This window comes from Symphodus melops (assembly GCF_947650265.1).
Source record: "Symphodus melops genome assembly, chromosome: 18".
In the NCBI taxonomy this organism is placed as follows: domain Eukaryota; kingdom Metazoa; phylum Chordata; class Actinopteri; order Labriformes; family Labridae; genus Symphodus; species Symphodus melops.
The window spans coordinates 12028245-12047647 of record NC_136708.1 but is presented as its reverse complement, the minus strand read 5'-3'; the positions used below and the strand labels follow the sequence as shown (position 1 = coordinate 12047647).

Genomic DNA, 19403 nt, shown 5'->3' with positions numbered 1-19403 from the left:
GAAGGTGACAAATAAACCATTAACATCTCATTTAGATTTAAGCTATGGCGGCTTTAATCAGCCCAATAAAAGTCATATTTCGTAAATTATCATCTTAATGTCATTGATAACTTGAAATGTGGGTGTACACTGCCTGACAACTCATACAAACCCTTTGTATTACCTGCTATTGAAATAGTTAGACAAAGCTTCCTTTCTGCATGAAATGAGTCCTATGTTAACTTTTCTTTAACCCAGGGGGCTACACATTCTAGACTCAGATTTTCATTACTATATTAAATAGTAAAATATGCCAAAAGACAGCTTCGATGATATAACATGACATATTGAAAATATGCATGTGGTTTTAGTAGGCTATACTGCGTTGGAAGTAATTTATTTAGCAGCCAAATTTAATATTGTTGTATTGACTCAGCCCATATTTGTATGAACCAAGTCTCTTTTAAACTGTAAATGTGTGGACAGCTGCAGCAGTTGGAGACTAATCCATTTTTATAATTCATCATATTTACTGATAGTCTAGGCCCCCTGGTGGTCCTTCCACCACATTTTCAGACACCCTAATTTTGAACACCCATCACACACACACACACCCTGTAGTCCTCCACCCTTTCCACCCCACCCCACAGTCCATTGATGAACAATAAGCAGCCGGTAAAGTTACAGTGGCTGTGTGCTGGTATTTATCCCACACTGCAGCTCACCGAAACCCCCTCCGCCCCGCAGATTATCGGACCAAACCATTGCAGCGTTTCAGGTTTTAGCACCTGTCACATGAGGCTTTACATTTTGCAAATCACCGGCTATCATTCCAGCGGAGTGCATTTTCTTGACTGTGCTGCAGCAGCCTGTGTGAGTCTGCCGCCCTGCTAACGCTGCCTCAGTGCAGCTCTCGCTGACACGAGCTGCCAAACCGCACCGACACCCCTTCAGTGCGCCTGGCAGCATCACCCACTGCCTGCAATGGCGTTGTTGCGGCTCCAGTGTGTCCAAACCTGTCTGTAGTTGGCGATTCAGTCCGGGACCATCCACGATCGTGGGAGAGATATGGTGTGTTTTGCAAGGGTCTTGCATCGAAAGCATCCATATTTTCCCTGAGTTTGCCCTCTGGATTCTATTTTTATTTGTTATCAAGCCGTCAAGAAGCGAAGCTGGAGCCATGAATGTAAGTCTTTTGTTTTTGCAACATTGGACCAACATCATCGCTGTGGTTCGGGTTTTACAGTTAACTTCATGGAGAACATCGAAGCATTATAGTCTCACCTCTGCATGAATCTGCACATGAGGTCAAATGTAAATAAACGCGTGTTCATCAGTGGTCGAAAGAAACTGGAGCTGTTGTGTTGTGTGCGGTGTGTGTGGCTGATGTGCGGCTCGATGCTTGGCTTGTCTCATCCCACTGACACAAGCCTCATTTCATCTTTCATCTTTAACCTCGAACTTTTGTTATCCCCCGCTGAATTGTGCCCAAAGAAGCTGTTCCTCGCGTTAAAAGAGGGGAATATGTGCACAAGGTGGGTCCATCACATCACACAGGATCTGTGATGGATCAACATGAGTCCAGCGTGGTGAATGATGAATATTGAACCAGAGCTCAGACTCTGCTGCTGCATCCTCCATGGGCTACTATTCAGACTGGGGGATTTACTACAACTTAGATTAATGGTGTTTCTCTTTCCCAGAGAAATGTATTTATTTATCAGCTTTATTGAGTCATGTTTCATCCCCCTCTTTAAGAAATGTATTTCCACACAGGATTAAACATTCATGTATGTAGGCATGGAATACTTAATTATTCCCTGCTCTCGCTTTGTAATGTTTTTTTATGGAAGCACCTGCATAAGATATCAATTTAAACTGCAGATCTTTCTGATAATAATACTTCATGTTGTTTTTACTGGGTTGGTATGTTTTTAAAGCACATGAGGCTTTAGCATTTTATCCATGCATTAAAGGCTGTAAATACCATTCTGCGCCTTAACCTGGTGGTTTTTAGAGCTGTGGGATGTGGCAGTGCATAAGAGTAACAGCTTACTGTTGTAAACTGTAGTAGTGGGAGGGAGGAAAAAAAAGATGGAAGGTGAAAAAAAACAAACAAACAATAATATTTCCAACAACACAGCATCAACTACATAAAGACGAGTTCACATTCTTACCCTGGTGTCTACAGTGAGTATTGATTAGAGAAGATAAAGAGTACAGCCCTTCAAAAAAGGGCTTTCATAACTAGTTCTCTTTTACTAAAAGCTTTAAAACCGACATCGGCATGTGTAGTTCCTTGAGCCCCAGTGTTTCTTAAAAGTGTTGTTGTTGTTGTTGATGATAGATCAACAAACAATGATAGATAGGTCAACATGATAGATTTTCACTCTTGTAACCTTCATTTGTTATCATACCCCTACTAGTTGATGAGATGTTATCGTATGTCTGTAGGTATGGTTTAAATGGTTATCTATTGAATTCTAAAAAGTAATTTAGTGTTGCAAAGTAATTTTTATCTTTCTACAGTAACATCTCTTCTTATCTTTGCAGGTGTGAATGGGCGTACAGGAGCTTCATCATCAGTCGGATCAGATTAAGCAGTGCTGCGGTAGATCAAACTACACTCCTAGCTCCCACTTTCTAATGAGGCCACGGCGATGCTGACATCCCTTCTGAATCCAAAGACGACATCATGCTGAAGACGGAGCCATCGGGGGAGAGGACCAGCCTCCGGAGTGCCTCCCCTCACCGCAATGCCTACCGGGCCGAGTTTCAGGCCCTCAAGAAGGCCTTTGACCAACCTCGGATTGATGGAGACTCCAAGTCCAAAGATCTGGAACGGGTCAAACAACCAAGGGGTCGTCAGTATGGCTCCCATGTCAGCCGCATTAAGGACATGTTCATGCAGATGGGCTCAGAAAACACTGCAGCTAAGACCAAGGTCTGTGAAGACTTGTCTCCGCAAAAGCTCATCAAGCCCACCAACTTTGTCAACAAAGCTGATGGATCAATAATAAAACTTCAGCATTCCGCATCGTCTGACAAGGTGGGAGGTGCCGGAGCCAAATTCTCTGAAACCAGGAAGCTGTTTGAGCAGCAGTCACGTGACCAGTCCCAATCACCAGTCTTTCCATTAGGACGAGATAAACGAGGTTCCCATGAGCACCTTGATGACTGGCGAGGTACGAGATCTAATCGAGGCAGTACTGACTCCTTGGACTCTCTTTGCTCCAGAACAGAGGCGTCCTCACCAACTGTTAGTCAACTCAGTGCTGTTTTTGAAAACGTCGACCAACAAAATCAAGGAATTCACTACAGGGGAGTCAGCAGGAGGGCCCTCTACTCACCGGACGGTTTTCAAAGACCGGGAGGTGACCTCAGTGAGGATGATTCACGACAATCTCCAGTTCGTGGGAGCTACCGGACAAAGTTAGGGGGAAAGTTTCCAACATCTTCTTCTGCTGAAGACCTTCTGAGCACCAGTTCAGTAAAAGAGATTTCTGAGCTGAAACCAGTCTCAAAAGAGGACGAAACCCAAGACAAATCAAAAAAGGTCAATGCTTCAGGTGGAGAAAGACGGCGACTTCCTGGGGTCACCACCAATGGAAGTCAGGTCAATGGTTCTTATGAAGAAGACGAGAAGCTATCAGAAACAAGAAAACATACTGGGGATGTAGGGGTGTCCAAACCTTCAAAACCTCTAGACGAAGCTGTGATTACCAACAAAGCTTTTGAAGATGCAACCCCTGAACCATTGCCGACCCCAACTACCCCAGCCAGGGAAAGCCAGGAGGATTGTAAGACATCTGGATCTCCCAAGGACGAGGTAGAGGAACGTGACGAGGAATACACTGGGAATGAGCGTGTGATTTTTAACGCAGACGGGGACGCCTGTTACCAGGGTTGGGGGGAAAGCTGCACAGATCCCGAGGATGACCTGTACGGAGACGATGAGGATATTGTCTATGACCCCGGCTGTGACCTGACGGAGATCCCAGGACTACCACAAGAAAACCAAGAGGACATTCCTCCAAAGAGGAAGATCCGCTTCAGCACTTCTCCCATCACAGTAAGTCTAATGCCGAACACAACTGCTACGGAGGCTTTCAATGTGTAAACCCACTGAACACATTCAAACATAAAAGCCCTTGTGCTGCTCTTATCCGAAGTAGGTTAAAACAACAGAGAGCCAATATCATGTTCAGAGCTTCATTCTCATGCTCCTTTATTCGTAGTTACTATTGAACTACTCAATATGGTTGGCTTTTTGCTTAAATTGTTACGAGATCACATGATCATTTTAAACATGATATTATTCTGTAATCTTTATCCTCTTAACACGGTTAGAGGGTTGTTTCATTTTAAATCTTTATGTTATGTTATCCCCTTTACTGTAGAAAAAAACCCCGGCGATGATAAAATCCTGTAGCTGTTGCTCTCTGAATGAAGGGGTTGTTGCTTGTGATGCGGCAGACCTGGAGGGTCAAAATATCACTCTCTGGGGAACATTGGCGTGTTCATAAGCAGAACATCTGTGCATGTGTTAGTCATGCTGGTTCTACACCCCCACAGTGTCTCTGTTTATTTTTCTCAAGCAGTCACATCTCGGCTTTTAAATGGAGGAAGCCATTTTATTTAGCTTTATATTATGATGTTTGGCACCTTTCAATGGCAGAGTCAACATGAATCTGTCAAATATACTGTATTTAAAACATACTGTGGACTGTATCAAAAAAGGCTCTTGAGTACCTTGTCACGCCTGTTGTGCTCAGAGGCCAATTTTCATCATCCATGTCATTGAGGTAGGACAATAATAACAGCACAATCTGGATATAAGTCACACACAGTTTTTTTTTTAATTTAATGAACAGCAATAGCATTACTGTAGTATTTGTTACATCATCTGCTTTGAAGTATTTATATTCTGTTTACACTGCTGAGCTGGAAACAATGCAGCCAGTGTTGTTTGTGGAATTTGAAAGATGGATTTAGAAGATTATGGGAAATATTCTCCGTCTTTAGCTTTAAGGATGTAGAATCAAAAAGCCTAACATTCGTAGTAAACAATGCTCTTTAGGGGTTTTGTCTGTGAATTTTTTTTTTTCCTGTTTACATAAAAACATTTTCTGCACAATAGTCTTCATGTGACCTGTGAGGGCAACACACTGGTGGTTTCTCATTGAAGGTTTGGTATGGAGTTTGTTTTTCTTTAAGCTAACACAAACATGCTACAGGTTGAGAAACAATCCTATCATCATGCTGTATCAAACCAGAACAATTAGCCCAGTTATTCTGAGGAGAAAACGTGATGTTGGCTCACTAATTACCCCCGCACTGTGTCTGCAATTAGCTCCTTTCTCTTTTTAGCCCTCTCAGGACTCACTACACGTGTATGAAAAAAACCCACACTCCTTCATAAAGCATATACGTTCACAGAGCATTGTTCTTACATAATGAAGCTTAAACAAAAGATCAAATGTAGTGTGAATTAGTTATTTATTTTATTTTCAACAACAGCTAATATTCGATCATTGATAAAATGGCTTTTTTTGTCGCTTACACCACAAACGTAATTTTATTGTTCAGTGAAAGGGGATTGTCGGTTAATATGATGATCTGTTTTTTGTCTGTCTGTTCGAGGCTTCTGTTTTCTATGAAAGGAACCGACTCTCATTCATCATATGGAATATTCAAAAGAAGCACTGCCCCCCTTCACATAGGAGCACAAGCATAATTAGACATGCACCCCTCCCACTTCGCCATCATACACCCCCTCCTTTCTGCACACGAGGAACAAACAGGGATCTGTCTTTTGTTCGTCCATATAGTGAAAGGGACAAAGCTATATTCTCTGCCCTCGGCCCTGCACAAGTCTAGCTTGACCCCTGTGGGCTAAGACTGCAAAAAAAACAACATTTTTATTATCGAATACTTAACGTTCCCTCCCCTTCATGTAATATTTCTAAGTCGTGCCCTGTAAAGCGGATAAATGATTTCAACATCCCTGCTTTGAGAGCTCATTTCATTTGGAAATCATCTTGGCAAACACAAGGAGAAGATGAAACGCAACCAGCTTATGGCAACATTTTGTAAACATGTGCATGGACTTGTGTTTTGGGAAGGTGTATCCAACTGCTCAAGAAAGCTTTTTGTTGACATCTCCAGTGCTTGTTAATGAATTTAGTTTGTATCTATAGTAACACCAGTTTGTATCTATAGTAACATCAGTTGGCCTTGAGCTTGTGTTGTGCGTTGCACATAAAAGCAAACCTCACAGACGCTCTTCTCCCGTATTGTGCTGTGACTCAAACATGCACACACACAAAAAATATACAAATATTAATATTAATAACATTCATTACATAATACAAATAATATCATTAGATGTGGAAGAGGGAACAGTTCACAGGCCAAGACCCGAGTACTGATGATGTATGAATCAACCATAAATTAAAGACTTAAAATATATTTGCTGATATCTCGTGACGTCTTTTACACAAACATGGTTTCATATAAATAAACCCGTAACACTTTGATTGGTGATTCCCTAGACCCCCCACACAACACCATCATCCGGTCGTTACTTCTATTGGTAAAGTGTCCAGATGCTAAATGACCAAACAACTGCTAAACCAGCCTCAGTCTCACTTCCATGCTAACAAAAACTTGCTAATATTAAGTGGTGAACATAATAACCTTTATATCTATATGGCATTAAAGCATTAGCGTTGTCGCTGTGTTAGCCTCTTAACCTGTTGACATTAGCATTAGCTGTGGCAACATTATGTATATTGTTATGGACTCTCTACCAGGTCTGTAATAGCCCAGTGTTTCTCAAGCACACAAGTTTTTTTTTTCTTTATTAAAGATTACTTCCACATCCCTTCACTCGGTTGTAAAATCCTGACTGACCCAGTGAGAAGTGACTGCTTTGAGCCACACAAGGCGAAGGCAAGCCTACCCTCCCGAAGGCGCTGACCTACAGAGAAAGAATCAGATCTCATGTTCAGTCAAGCAACCGGTTTTATCCTTGACATTAGAACCTCGAGTCTGTTTTTTTAGACAGCAGCGTTGTTTCTAGTATCAAGGCAGATTCAGTCTTCTCTCGCACATTTGATGTTTTGTTGTCAAAGTGTGCTCTGCGCAGCTGATACGACGTTGAGAACACATTTTTGATCCCGAAGCATCACGTACATCTCTGGCAGTGTTTGGTTCCCCTTTTGTGGATCTCTCAGGGTTTCACATATTTAAGACTTGATGCAAAAAAAAAAAACAGCTTTTATCTTTCTTTCACTTGTTGCAGTTTTTTTTTAATTTTTACTTTGCAGTGTGTTTTTTTTCTTTCTCTGTGTGGAGCAGCACCCCATGAGTTTGACAGAAGAAGTCTTCTCCCTCTGCATGCAGTCTGCCGTGCCCGTCTCCTCTTGTTTTTTCTCTCGCCCTCTCTACGTGCATGGCATTTATTTCATCTTTTTAATGATACTTTATGTGCCTGTAGAGAAGCTGTTGTCTCACCAGTGGAGAGACGCTGTAATATCTTAATGATATTAAGCAGATACGATGAGTGGAGCACCGGTTAAATGGCCGCTGAAGCACCTCTGCAATCAGCCCCTCCACACTCCGTGCTGTGTGTCACAGCATCAGAGCGGACGCCGTTCTGTCCATTAGACTCTGCTGCTGCGTCATTAATTGAATGCAGAATAGCATAGTCATTAATTGAATGCAGAATAGCATAGTCATTAATTGAATGCTTAGATTTGAGCTCAAAGCCATAATCATTTTGATGTTTTTCATTTCTCTTCTGTGGAGACATTTTTACATTTTTATGAATGTTCTTCACCAGATGTTTTGACAGGGGTGTTCTTTGCTTCTGTGATTGGTTGAGCCCTTTCTTTTTTCTGTCCTAAAGTTGACCAGGGGCAGGTCAGATATATGAACTGTTTACATAATTACAGCAGCCAATTGTCTTATTATCTGTCCTTTACAGTCAGAGTTGTTTTAATACTGTAAGTATTTAAAAATAAATTATGAGGCTGTAGCAGCCAACGTCTGTTGTTATATAAGATTGTGAGGTGCCGGCGGTTGATGTTTTTCATCTTTTGGTGTGTTTAGCTTTTGGGTGTTTATTTATTGACTTGTTTATTGTGTAGGCACTGTCCATTTTGTTTGTTGTGTGTATGAATTGACCAGTCGGCAAGTGAGTCTCCCCCGCTCAGGATTAATAAAGTTTTCTAATCTATATCAGAAGTGAAAAATGAGCTGATACCAGTTAGATTATTACCTGATGATTACAAACAACAACATTGTGATGTTACAGACACTGGAATCAGACTGACACCATACACAAGTTCAGGTATGGTTATCATTGGAGGATCTTTTTATGGGGTCCTTTTTGATATAGTTTATCATATTGATTGCAAAGACAAACTGCACAGTATTTTCTATTTCTATATATTTTCCCCTGTATTTTCCTTTACATTTTTTCTGTGTTCTTTGTATCTCAGGCTGCAACATTTCAAACCAATTTGAAGTCCTATCTCGTACTTTACTAGAGCATGAAAGAAAATACAGATACAGTCACTGATGCTTAAAGGGGAAAACCCCATAAAGAGAGAAAATGCCAACTATACAGTAAGCCTCCAAATGCCTCGTGTTCAGAGACAGATATTTCTCCTGAAGGTTTGAGAGCTCGTTTACAGCATACATGACAGCAGCAGAGAGTCCAAGGATGTAACTTCTGGCCTGTCCTCTCCGCTGTACATGACTGTTTATATCCAACAGCACTGTACGTCTGTTCATGAATGAACAGCAAACATTGTCCTCATCTGAAACATCACCCAATTCACTTTTGTTTTTCACAGGCTTAAATGAGATGGCCTCCAGCCAGAAACTTTGCTTCCTGGCCGTGTTTTCTGACCGAGGATTGCTCTACTGTACTTAAGGGCAGTCTGTCTGTCTGTCTGGATGATGATGTATGTTAAACAGCGTTGCTCAAATTCTGGAACCAATGCTGACATGGATTTTGGCAATGTCGTCTTTAAATAGAATTTAGGTCTTCAGAGCATTCAGCTTAGCCTGCTTTAATGTAGTCTAGTGTGGCAGTGGAGGCCTTTTTCAGACTTAAGAAGAACTCTCTGTCTCGATCATTCTCAAGATTTAGTCAGTGTCTACCCAGACACTGATGGGAACATGATTTATGATTTTTTGTTTGAGGGCCCGGGGGGAGCCTTCCTTATTATGCAATCTGTGGGTATAATAGTAGAGTAGAGAGTTTTGTTGGGGGACAGTTCCAACAATTTGCAGCAGCCTCTATATAGCCGCTGACATTTTAGTTGGAGCAGAAATAACAGCAGCTGTGTATTTTGGTTAAGCTCCTTTTGCGGCAACTAAGTCCAAAATCTTGACTTACAGCTCGACTTCTTACAAATCATGTCGTAGTTTGGAACCTCTCGTGTAGGTATTTGAATAATACCTCACCGAAAATAATCCAGAGGAGTATTTTGGTGGCATAAATTATAACTTAAAACCAAACTGTCACCATGACTCCAGAGATTTTTTTCTTCCTTCCTCTTTGATCTCTGACAGGCACAACTTCTCCAAACTCTGTCTTTAGGTTCGTGCACATTTGTGCGTGCATGAAGCTCAGTCACTCCATTATTAATGCAGGGGTGTTTTTGTTTGCTTGTATCAGAACCACCTGATCCTCCCTGGGGGATGCATTTTTAATGATCCAGGAAAGGCGAGACATTCCTTGTGGGGTTTTTTTTTGTTGTTGTTTTTTAGGCGGGGCAGTTGCCACACTGTGGACTGTGTCATAAAGCTTCATCCTACCTCCCAGCCCCACCTTCACCATCTAACCTCCCCTGTATTATATCGTCGTTTTTTTTTCTTTTTTTTTTTTTGCTGGAAAAAAACTGCAGAGTGACACAATGTTCTCAGTGTTCACTAATCCGGTGCTGAGGAAGATTCATACTGCTGCACTGTCGCCACGTACTTGTTTAGAGTGAGTCAGGAACCTGATTTGGTTGAACTGTCTGTATTAACATAAAACCCTTTGATGGATTAATGTCCTGAAAAAACAACCTCGACTTTCTCACATTTGTGCCGTAATGTGCAGAATTATTCCAGACCACATAGAGCCGGTTATTAAGCTATGTAGAAATCTGAGTGCCGAGGCTGCCAAGTCATTGTTGTTGCAGTATAATGAAGTAACAGTGGGCATCAGAGCGTCAGAACTGTAACAAGCAGCATGTTGTTATTTTGTTACTTCTAAACCCACTCACTGTATACAACCAAGAGATGAAGTAAAGCAGCCCTTTGTCTGCAACTGTTCAGTACTGGTTGTTTACTATGCTCTGCCCCATGTAAAAAACTCTCTCTCTCTCTCACTTGCCCTCCCTCTGTGTCTTCTGTCCTGAAGTCCTGTGGCTTTGTTTGTTTCTGGGAGTCATGGCACCCGGTGCTATTATGGCATAAAAAGGGGACTGAAGTTCTTTTTTTTTTTAGGGGGGAAAACCCAGTGCAGGCTCCAGAGACGAAGCTGAGAAACTGTAAGATTTTTTCCTTCATTTTGATCTCAAATCAAATCTTCAACTCAAAAGCGTAACTTGGAAGCAGTCTTCTGTTCAGGATCTCCCCTTGCACGAGGAGTCGGGGCGTCTACTCTGTGTATGCAGCAGCTCCATCTGGAGCTATAAAAAGAAACGCTGACATGCTGGCTTGTGGCGTTCCCCCAAGATGTCAAAAGTTAGAGTTACTTCCTCTGATGATGGCTGATGTGTGTCGAGATGACAGAAAGGTCATTCAGACTTGAATGGACTATAAAACCCTGTACACTCACTACTTACCTTCATATAGAGCCGGTGACTGAAATGTTCACTTTGTTTCACCGGTTGTCTAACTTCAAAATCTTTGCATCTCCCTCTCTGTACATCTGTCACTTTCAGTCTGTTTCTTTCAAGACCTGAGGTCATTTCCATCATCGGCAAACGTCTCGTCCCGTAAGCATCCAGACACTTTCCTCAGCACCTGTCAGCTCCCTTGTGAGTGAGAGTGGGTGGCCACAGGTAAAAGTAATGGAATGCAAATGTGCTGAGCAGACAGTGCGTGTTCTTTCGTATCTGTTCGTGCCAGTCTGCTGTCGTTCACCCACTGTAGGGTCTTTTGGGATCGTTCCACAGCACTAGGAACATTTCTTCCGGGTTTTCCAGCCTTTTTTTTTTTTTTTTTTTGCCCAGGGCAGTGTCCACTGTCTGGAAGGCGCAGGGTGGGCAGCTCACTGGCACGGACACAACTGAAAGGCCCAGTTTAATAGCATCAGAGGCAGTTGGGCGCCATGCCGTGACATCTTAGGCAAGGACTCAAACAAGCCTGGAGCAAATTACCCCCTGGCCTTAAACGCTCCTTGGTTTTCCCTGATTCTTTTCTTTATTTATCTCTTATTGCCTGTTTCACTCTTGTAGCCTCCCTTGCTGCTGCTCTAACCCATGAATCATATGAGCCACACTATTTCTCTCAGTGGATATTCATCTCATGCTTTGTACTGGGTTCTTCCTTTTCATTTAATACTCTTCATCATCTTAAAGCTTCCTGCATCTCTTCTTGTCTCTCTCTCATTTGTCTTGTCTTGTCCCAATGTATCATATCCATCTCCTCACTTCAGTTGGCTCCCTCTCCCTCCCTCTCCTCCCTCGAGGGTGTGCGGGTCCTTGGTTAAACCAAGCTCCTCTGTCCTAGAGGGGAGCCTTCAGGCTACTACAACAACTATCCAGACAGACATTTTTTTTTGGAGGAGCGTTTGTTATTTAACACCACAGGAAGTAAGATGAGTCTGCATACAAGCAAGCGTAGACATGCAAACAGAAAACTCGGGAGAGGTTGAAAAAGAAGTATAAATATTTTGTTTGGTATTTATTTTTATTTCAATAATAAATTGGTTCCCTCTACATTTTTACACGTATTCCTTTATACACCCTACTTTTACATGTACTGAACCTAATGTTATTTTAGCTTTAGTACATTTGGGGGGAATTATAGATTTGTTTAGTTTGTATTATTTGTGTACAATACATTGGACCTGCTCCATGATTGAGTCTCTTTGTTAACCTGATGGTAACATTACAAAAGTCTGATACAAGGTAGAAAAGAAGAAAAAATACTCTTTGTAAACGAGCAATGCTTTCTCCAGAGCATTTTCCTGTTGAATAGTAGCCTATAGTAGCCATGCATTCATACCATTGTGATCCAGTCAGATGAGTGATGCTAAAGCTGGCTATCGGAAATCTTCCGATTTATTTGTGTCAAAGTGGTGAAAAAAACAAAAAAAACAAGACACTTTTTGTTCATTTTGAACTCAGGAGAAACATATCACACAAGTATTCTGTCAAACATGGAGAACAGTAAGTACAGTGGGCATAACAACTGTGAGTTCAAGCTCACAGTAATTCTTACTGTACATTTTTGTTAGTTTTTTCATCACTTCATCTGAAGCTGTTTCAGCTGGACTGATGTTACACGACACAAATAACATTACATGTGTTACAAGTCCAAAAAGCTGAGAGTAAGAAACTTGAAATCAAGATAAGAGCGATTAATTTATTCAAATGAATGTGACCGACGGGGAGAACCTGTATAGTAGCTACGTGGGTGAAAGAGAACCAGTGATCATTACAGATGATGTCTGAGAAGATCAAGATTTTTACAAAGCGAAAATCTACTTTGTTTTCAATATATTATTTATTTTATTTGAAATAAAAGTGATAAAAGTTTGTTGAATTTTCCCAAACACAATGTGAGGGTTAGTTAGTTTTGCACAGAAAACACTCATAGAGGTTTCCTTTTCGAACTCTACATTTTATTTGTACTCTATGTATTCTTGCCAGATCCTGTACTTTCCCCCCAGATCTAAACTTCTACTGATGCCACCTTTGAACTCAACAAAACTGCACAAACATGCACAACAGATCTGCCGTTGTATCATTATTTAAAATACCTTTTGTTGCATTTCTCCATATGCAGGGAAAGTAAGAAGCACTTACACTAAGTGAGCCAGCTCAGCTTTAATGAAGTTACAGGCTGATGGCATCTGCAGTGCCAGCAGCTGCAGCAGCAGCAGCAGCATCCACAAATGACAGTAAAACTGCTTTTCAGAAAAGTTAGACCAAACTCCATCCATCCTCCTCTGAGGCCTGGAGATCAGATAACAACACTGACAATCTGTGGAGGCACAAGCAGAACTGCTGTCTGCGCTTCAGCTCCAGTAACTCTGTTAACAGGGCTCTGATAACTGTCAAAACACAGAAATATGGGAGTATGTGGGCTCGGTGTCATGCAGGGGCATTGATCAATGGCTGAATGGTTGATAGATACGTGGAGGAAGAGGAGAGATATTGGTTGAAAAAGCAGAGACTGACACAATGACAGAGTGTAGGAAGACATTATCTGACTTGACAGTGTGTGTGTTAGATCTCAGAGAAGGAGGTGTTCCTGTGTGTGTGTGTGTGTGTGTGTGTGTGTGTGTGTGTGTGTGTGTGTGGGTGGATCAGAAGTGATGTTACACCAAAACTGTTTCTGTAAGATAATGAGTGAATTCACTAACTCCCACAACGTCAAAGGAAGTGATGATTCTCCTCCATGTATTACATTATGTAAAACACCTATAGAACATTTGGATTCAGATTTGCTCTATTCAAATTTAGGAAGCAGGATGTGTTCAGCAAACGACAACCATTGACCCAGAGTCGGTACTTGATGATAATAATGATTAATACCTTTTAAATGTCTAAAACTCTGACTTGTTGTTTTTGCAAAGGCCTTTTTTCTATTCAGCGTCGAGTGTAGAGGGATATCAGACATGTAAATGGTTCATGTTAAATCCTTTTCAATAGACACAACATGAGAAGATGATGTACGATACGTTTTCCTTGCGTGGTGTCTCTTCAGAAAAAGAAGGATGTAACATCATGTGTGACGTGTTGTCGTTTCGAGGATCTCGATTTAGGAAAAGTGAGGGTGAAAATCTCTGACTTTGCAGTTTCCAGGGAATCGTTTTGATGGATTAAGGTGGGTACACATATTGATATGTGTCATCCAGTGTTTGATGGAGCTGTCAGCATTTGTTTAGTCTCTTGAGTCTGTCACTGCGTACAGACAATGTTGGCTTGTATCAGTTCTATCAAGCGTTTGTGTGACTCAGACTACACAGTCTGTAAAATTCAGACAAATTCTCTGAAAGCTCTTGGACTTAAAATACTTTGACTCCTTCTCTGTGGGCCTTTGCTCGCTGGTGCTTTAAGTTCTAATTTTGATGTTATTAAAAACATTAAACATCATTTAATAACATTTTGATGTTATTAAATAACTCAAACAATCTGAATGGGTTATCAGTCTGATAAGGTTGACCTTCAAATTTCAGCAAGCTTCTCTGCCTCTGGTGTTCAGTTATGCTCAGATGTCCGTTTTCTCAGTGTTTTCCAAATTGACCAATCACAGCCTTTTCTCCCCAAACAAACTAGGTATTATATTTTCCTGTTAAGAGCCAGACAGGTTTCTCTATCTTTTGGGTAAATGACTTCTATTTGACACCACAGTCTGTCTTTTCTCTCTCTTTCTGCCTTCCTATTCTTATTTCCCCTGTGCATGGTCTGTCCTTTATCTTGTCACTCACTCTCTCTGTGACTATTGCTCTCTTGTCCATCCTTTGCTTTTCTCTGTTCATCCGTCTGTCAGATTTTTTTTTTCTTTTTTAAAGATTTATCTTGTTGCCCTTATCTATCTCTCCCGTCAGTGCGCCTGGTCTGCACTTGCTTCCTCTCACGGATCCACCTTCACCTGTCCTCACCTGTCCTCACCTGTCCTCATGGCCCTCGCTTTGCCTCTCTCAAGTGACTAGCCACATGTTAATGTGTTTGTACATTAGAGAAGATTCTGAATGCCAACAATAGCATCACATACAGGGCATAAAGGACAGTGCCAGTGCTGGTGTAAGAAATTATCAGCACTTCTACTTAATTTGTTTCTATGTGTCAATGTGTCCGTGTATCTATGCATAATATACAGTTTTTGTTTTATCCCATGAACACATTTATTTTACGTGTAGACAGTATGTGTGTGAAATGTCCTGTGTGTGTGTGTGTGTGTGTGTGTGTGTGTGTGTGTGTGTGTGTGTGTGTGTGTGTGTGTGTGTGTGTGTGTGTGTGTGTGTGTGTGTGTGTGTGTGTGTGTGTGTGTGTGTGTGTGTGTGTGTGTGTGTGTGTGTGTGTGTTCTTTCCAGCGTGAATAATGCAGAGCTGTTGATCACAGTGAATGATTGATGACAGCTAGGTCATGGATAAAGCTTACCCAGGCTCACAGAGGAAAGGATAAAAACCGACCCTGGCAGCATCACGCCACATCGATGAGCCCAAGCTGCGTGTACAACCAGCACACTGTCTCTGAAAAAGAGAGCCAGTTATATATTTATATAGCCACCACAGTTTGTTGTCGCTTTATTTTACATGTTCTTTGTATGTTTTGAACTTGTTTGCCCTTTGTCATTCCTGCAAAGGCTTTAGGCTTTAATCAATACCTGTGATGAGACATGTTGCCTTATTGATCTCTTCTGAGAGCATATTTCCTCTTTTCAGCCTATTTAGAGAGGTCAGGGCACTGAGATAGGAGGCAACTTTGCAGCAGGCTTGTTGGAAGTGACACAAATGTGAGAGATCTGTGGGAATAGGTTTTTGCATCCTCTGCGCAGTGAGTATTTCCCTCTTCCACTGAGTAGCATGCAGTGGGTGGATAACTATGGTAATGTTTGACGTCATCAAACTAAAGGTGTGATATCCTACAAATAAATCTGTGATGGTAGGAGAGAACACCATGTGGACATCGTCAATTACAATTTAATGGTAGCAGCTGACATTAGACTGGGTATTGATGAGTCTCCAGACAGCTGCAATGTCACCTGTATCTTCATCTAAGCATGCGTGTGTATTGCACGCATCTTTACCTATCCACATGCACCCTATAAACACCCAGTGCATCTCTTTATTCTGTAGCAGCAGCCACTTTTTTCTGCAGAAAGCTGCACCAAAGACGTGACAACAGCTTGCACGCTCAAGTGGGCACGTACACATGTATGTCGCCTCTCTTCCTCTTCCTCTTCCTCTTCCTCTCGGGTGCAGACAGCAGCGAGAGCGCTTGGCAAGGATGAGATGTGAAGTGACGGTCGACTCTTGCTGTGGAACAGACATTTCTACAACCTCCACACAGCTTAGGGGAAGAGAGAGGCCTCCCTTTCCCCCCCGTTTACACAATATTTTCTTCCTTTTTTGCAGGTTCCCAGTCGGTCTATGTGCTAATTTATTGGTGTAGATTATTAACCAAAGTGTTATTAGCTTCATTTTGTAAATAGTGTAATGTTTGAGAACATAATGGCTCCAATTAGCTTCTGTTCATATTCAAGGACCGCCAAAGAAGCAAGACTCTGCCTGCTGATCAACAACTGTTATCATCAGAAAATAGAAATGATTGGTTGAGTGTTGCTTTTTCTCTGTGTTGTTTTTAATGAAGCCATTAGGTACAACTTTCTCTTTTGTAAAACTCAAATGAACGTGCAGATGTTTTCAGAGGCTCAGAACCATTTGTGCAACTGTGACGTTACTATCTGATTCAACGCCTCAACTGTGCAATTCTCCCCAGGGAAAAATACAGTATTTCTGATTTCACTTTCCCTCTAAAGTATGAGCAACCTTCGATATATCATTTTCCATTTAGATGAACTCTGGCCTCTCTCTCTTTAGGTGTTCAACACCTACTCCAATGAGGACTACGACCGGCGAAATGAAGAGGTGGATCCAGTTGCCTCCTCCGCAGAGTACGAGCTGGAGAAGAGGGTGGAGAAACTGGAGCTGTTCCCTGTGGAGCTGGAGAAAGGTGAGAAAGAAAATCTTAGATTGTGGAGGTGGATCCTGTCAGTTACTTGTTATACCCAGTAGACAAAATCACCCACATGTGGGATGTCACTTTTTTTTCTAATTAAAGTGTGATTTTTCCTTTCTTTATCGAGGTTCTTCCGCTACCACTGTCAGTGTGTGTGTCCAATCTAGTTGCTTAACATTTTCATTCCAGCCTTACCATTTATCATATAGCAGTCTTTTTTTTTTTTAATCCTTATATAATATGTAATTGTTCTAAGCCGTGTGCTACAATGCAGCAGCTCAGGGGAAATCTCCTCAGATCACATTTAAAGATATTCTTTGTTACAATTCCCCAGCCCGAGCTACAGAGAGGGGATACTTCATCTCCCTCGCTTGTCTTTTTCCTGTCGAGGTTTTCCTCTGTTATAATCCAAAACACCTAAAATAGAATGAATGTCAATGGTAGGATTTCACTATCCACTCCATGTTATGCAAGCCTACAAACTCATGAATGTTTAAACGCTGGATGGAGATGGAAGAATGTGATACTAGAATGGGAATTTCCCATTTATGTGAAGGACGTCAAGTAAATATCCTCTCCTCTTCTTCATTAATAAATCACTTGTTTGAGTGTATTTGAGTGTCCATTTAACTGTCAATGTTTCCCCAAACTAAACTGGCTAAAGTGGACTTGGGGTTGTTTGGAGTTTGATTTGAAAATGAATAAATATAGTTCCCCACCAGTGCTTTAATGACTGTATGTGGTCTGTATGCATCCAGATGAGGACGGTCTGGGGATCAGCATCATCGGGATGGGTGTCGGTGCTGATGCTGGACTGGAGAAATTGGGGATCTTTGTCAAGACTGTCATCGAGGGAGGAGCTGCAGAGAGAGACAGCAGGTGAGAGCTGCTCTCCTTTACGCCACGTTCACTCGACGGCCATTTTTGACCGATATCACACTCGGAGTGGGAGGCTGAAACATGCTGCGATGTTTCACTGATGTATGTCACAGTAGGTTAGAAAACTGTCAGAAACTGAATACTCTTTTTCCCTTTTACCCCTTATACAACGATGGAACACTAAAAGACAAGAGGAAGTTCAATTCGGGGACAAAGTCGGGACATTGGGCAATATTTTAAGACTAAACAATTTATTTAACAACCCATTAGCCACCAAAAAATAACATGAGCATTCAATAAACTACATTTACATTACCATGTGCTAGCTAAAGTTTTCATTGACATGCAAATACTGTACAACTCTCTTATAGTTTACAGTAACACCGTTAAAAAGTAATGTATGTGAGGAACGGGTTGAATGCTAATGTTTGCGGTTGTCTTATGCTAGCTCATGTATATTCAAATAAGTTGTTGTTGATAGAAATGAGGTTGAACTTTTTTTAGTGATATCTTCAATGTTCTAATGTTGTCCAATTTGAAAACCTGGAAGGCAGCATTAGCACAGCATCCACCCGGGGTGTGAGGTTCAAGGAAAATGGCCGCTGGATATCATGTTGAAGTTAGTTACCATTGAGCCTGTAAAGACATCAGAGCAGAACACATTGCAGCATGGGCTGAAGGAATAAAAAGATGAATTTGTCACCGATGAAAACAAAATTACACAATGTGGATAATCAGCAATTTTGTTTCCACTTTTCCATCGCCACCTTCTCTCCCACACACACACACACACACAAATACACACACTTGCACACTAACACTCTGTCTCTGTCAGATTTAGCAGCAGGGTTTTGGATTAAATCCTCCGGGAGAGGCGCAGTATGGGACATGAGGCCTCACAGAGAAATGTACTGTGTGAAGGTGTGTGTGCTGTGTGGGTGTTGTGTGACAGAGACATTGCGTAAGTGTGTTTTATCTTTAAGTATTTCATATTACTTAGCAGAAGTTCGGCTCCCGAAAAAACTTCTTGTGTATTCATGGCATGTCTCCATCGTTGTCCCTTGTCGTCTGTGTGTGTTGCCGGGATGAGGAATCTGGATTTGTGCTGTGTGCATTTGTGCATTATATTATAAGCGTGAACAGTGCAGAGTAAGCACTCAGTCAAGGGTTGAGAAGGAGATGACAGCTTCCCAGCAGGCGAACAGTGTTATTCTGCCTCTAAACCAGCCGCTTTTTCCTGTGGCTGTATGTGTGTGGTTCAGGTTCCCCATAAACAGATTAAAAAACGATAAGCACTTTCATCAAACGCATTATGAGGGTATGAGGTACTGTGAGCTCTATGTACACACTGGGAACTCTCGCGCACCAGGCTTGTTTATGGTGGGGGGTTTTTTCTAGCGAGGACTTGATTTTTTAGGTAGCAGCCTGAAGCACACGGAATAGTTGAAGTATCACAAGGGAACAGATGAGGGAGAGGAGTGAGGGAGAAACACAGCTTGTTCAAAAGTGACAAATGTTGATCCCATTCTAAGATGAGAGACACGTAGACTATAAAACATTTCATTTCCTTCAGTGAGTATGAAAAGTTGAAGAGAACACAGGCAGGATGTGTGAAAGCAGAG

At 41.6% G+C, this 19403-nt stretch overlaps 1 protein-coding gene across 4 annotated transcripts in view; it reads left to right on the top strand.

Annotated features, from left to right (window-relative positions):
- The window catches only part of ppp1r9a (protein phosphatase 1, regulatory subunit 9A), a 48993-nt gene that overhangs the window by 2116 nt on the left and 27474 nt on the right, over positions 1-19403 (top strand). For 3 of the 4 annotated variants that reach the window (XM_079367439.1, XM_079367438.1, XM_079367436.1), the window contains exons 1-4: positions 792-1165; positions 2533-4051; positions 16764-16896; positions 17661-17781. In XM_079367439.1, the coding sequence (XP_079223565.1) occupies positions 2675-4051; positions 16764-16896; positions 17661-17781 (1631 nt within the window). In that variant the 5' untranslated portion in view covers positions 792-1165; positions 2533-2674. Of the gene's footprint in view, positions 1-791; positions 1166-2532; positions 4052-16763; positions 16897-17660; positions 17782-19403 lie in introns of those variants that run through there. The other variant, XM_079367437.1, reaches the window with a different exon arrangement.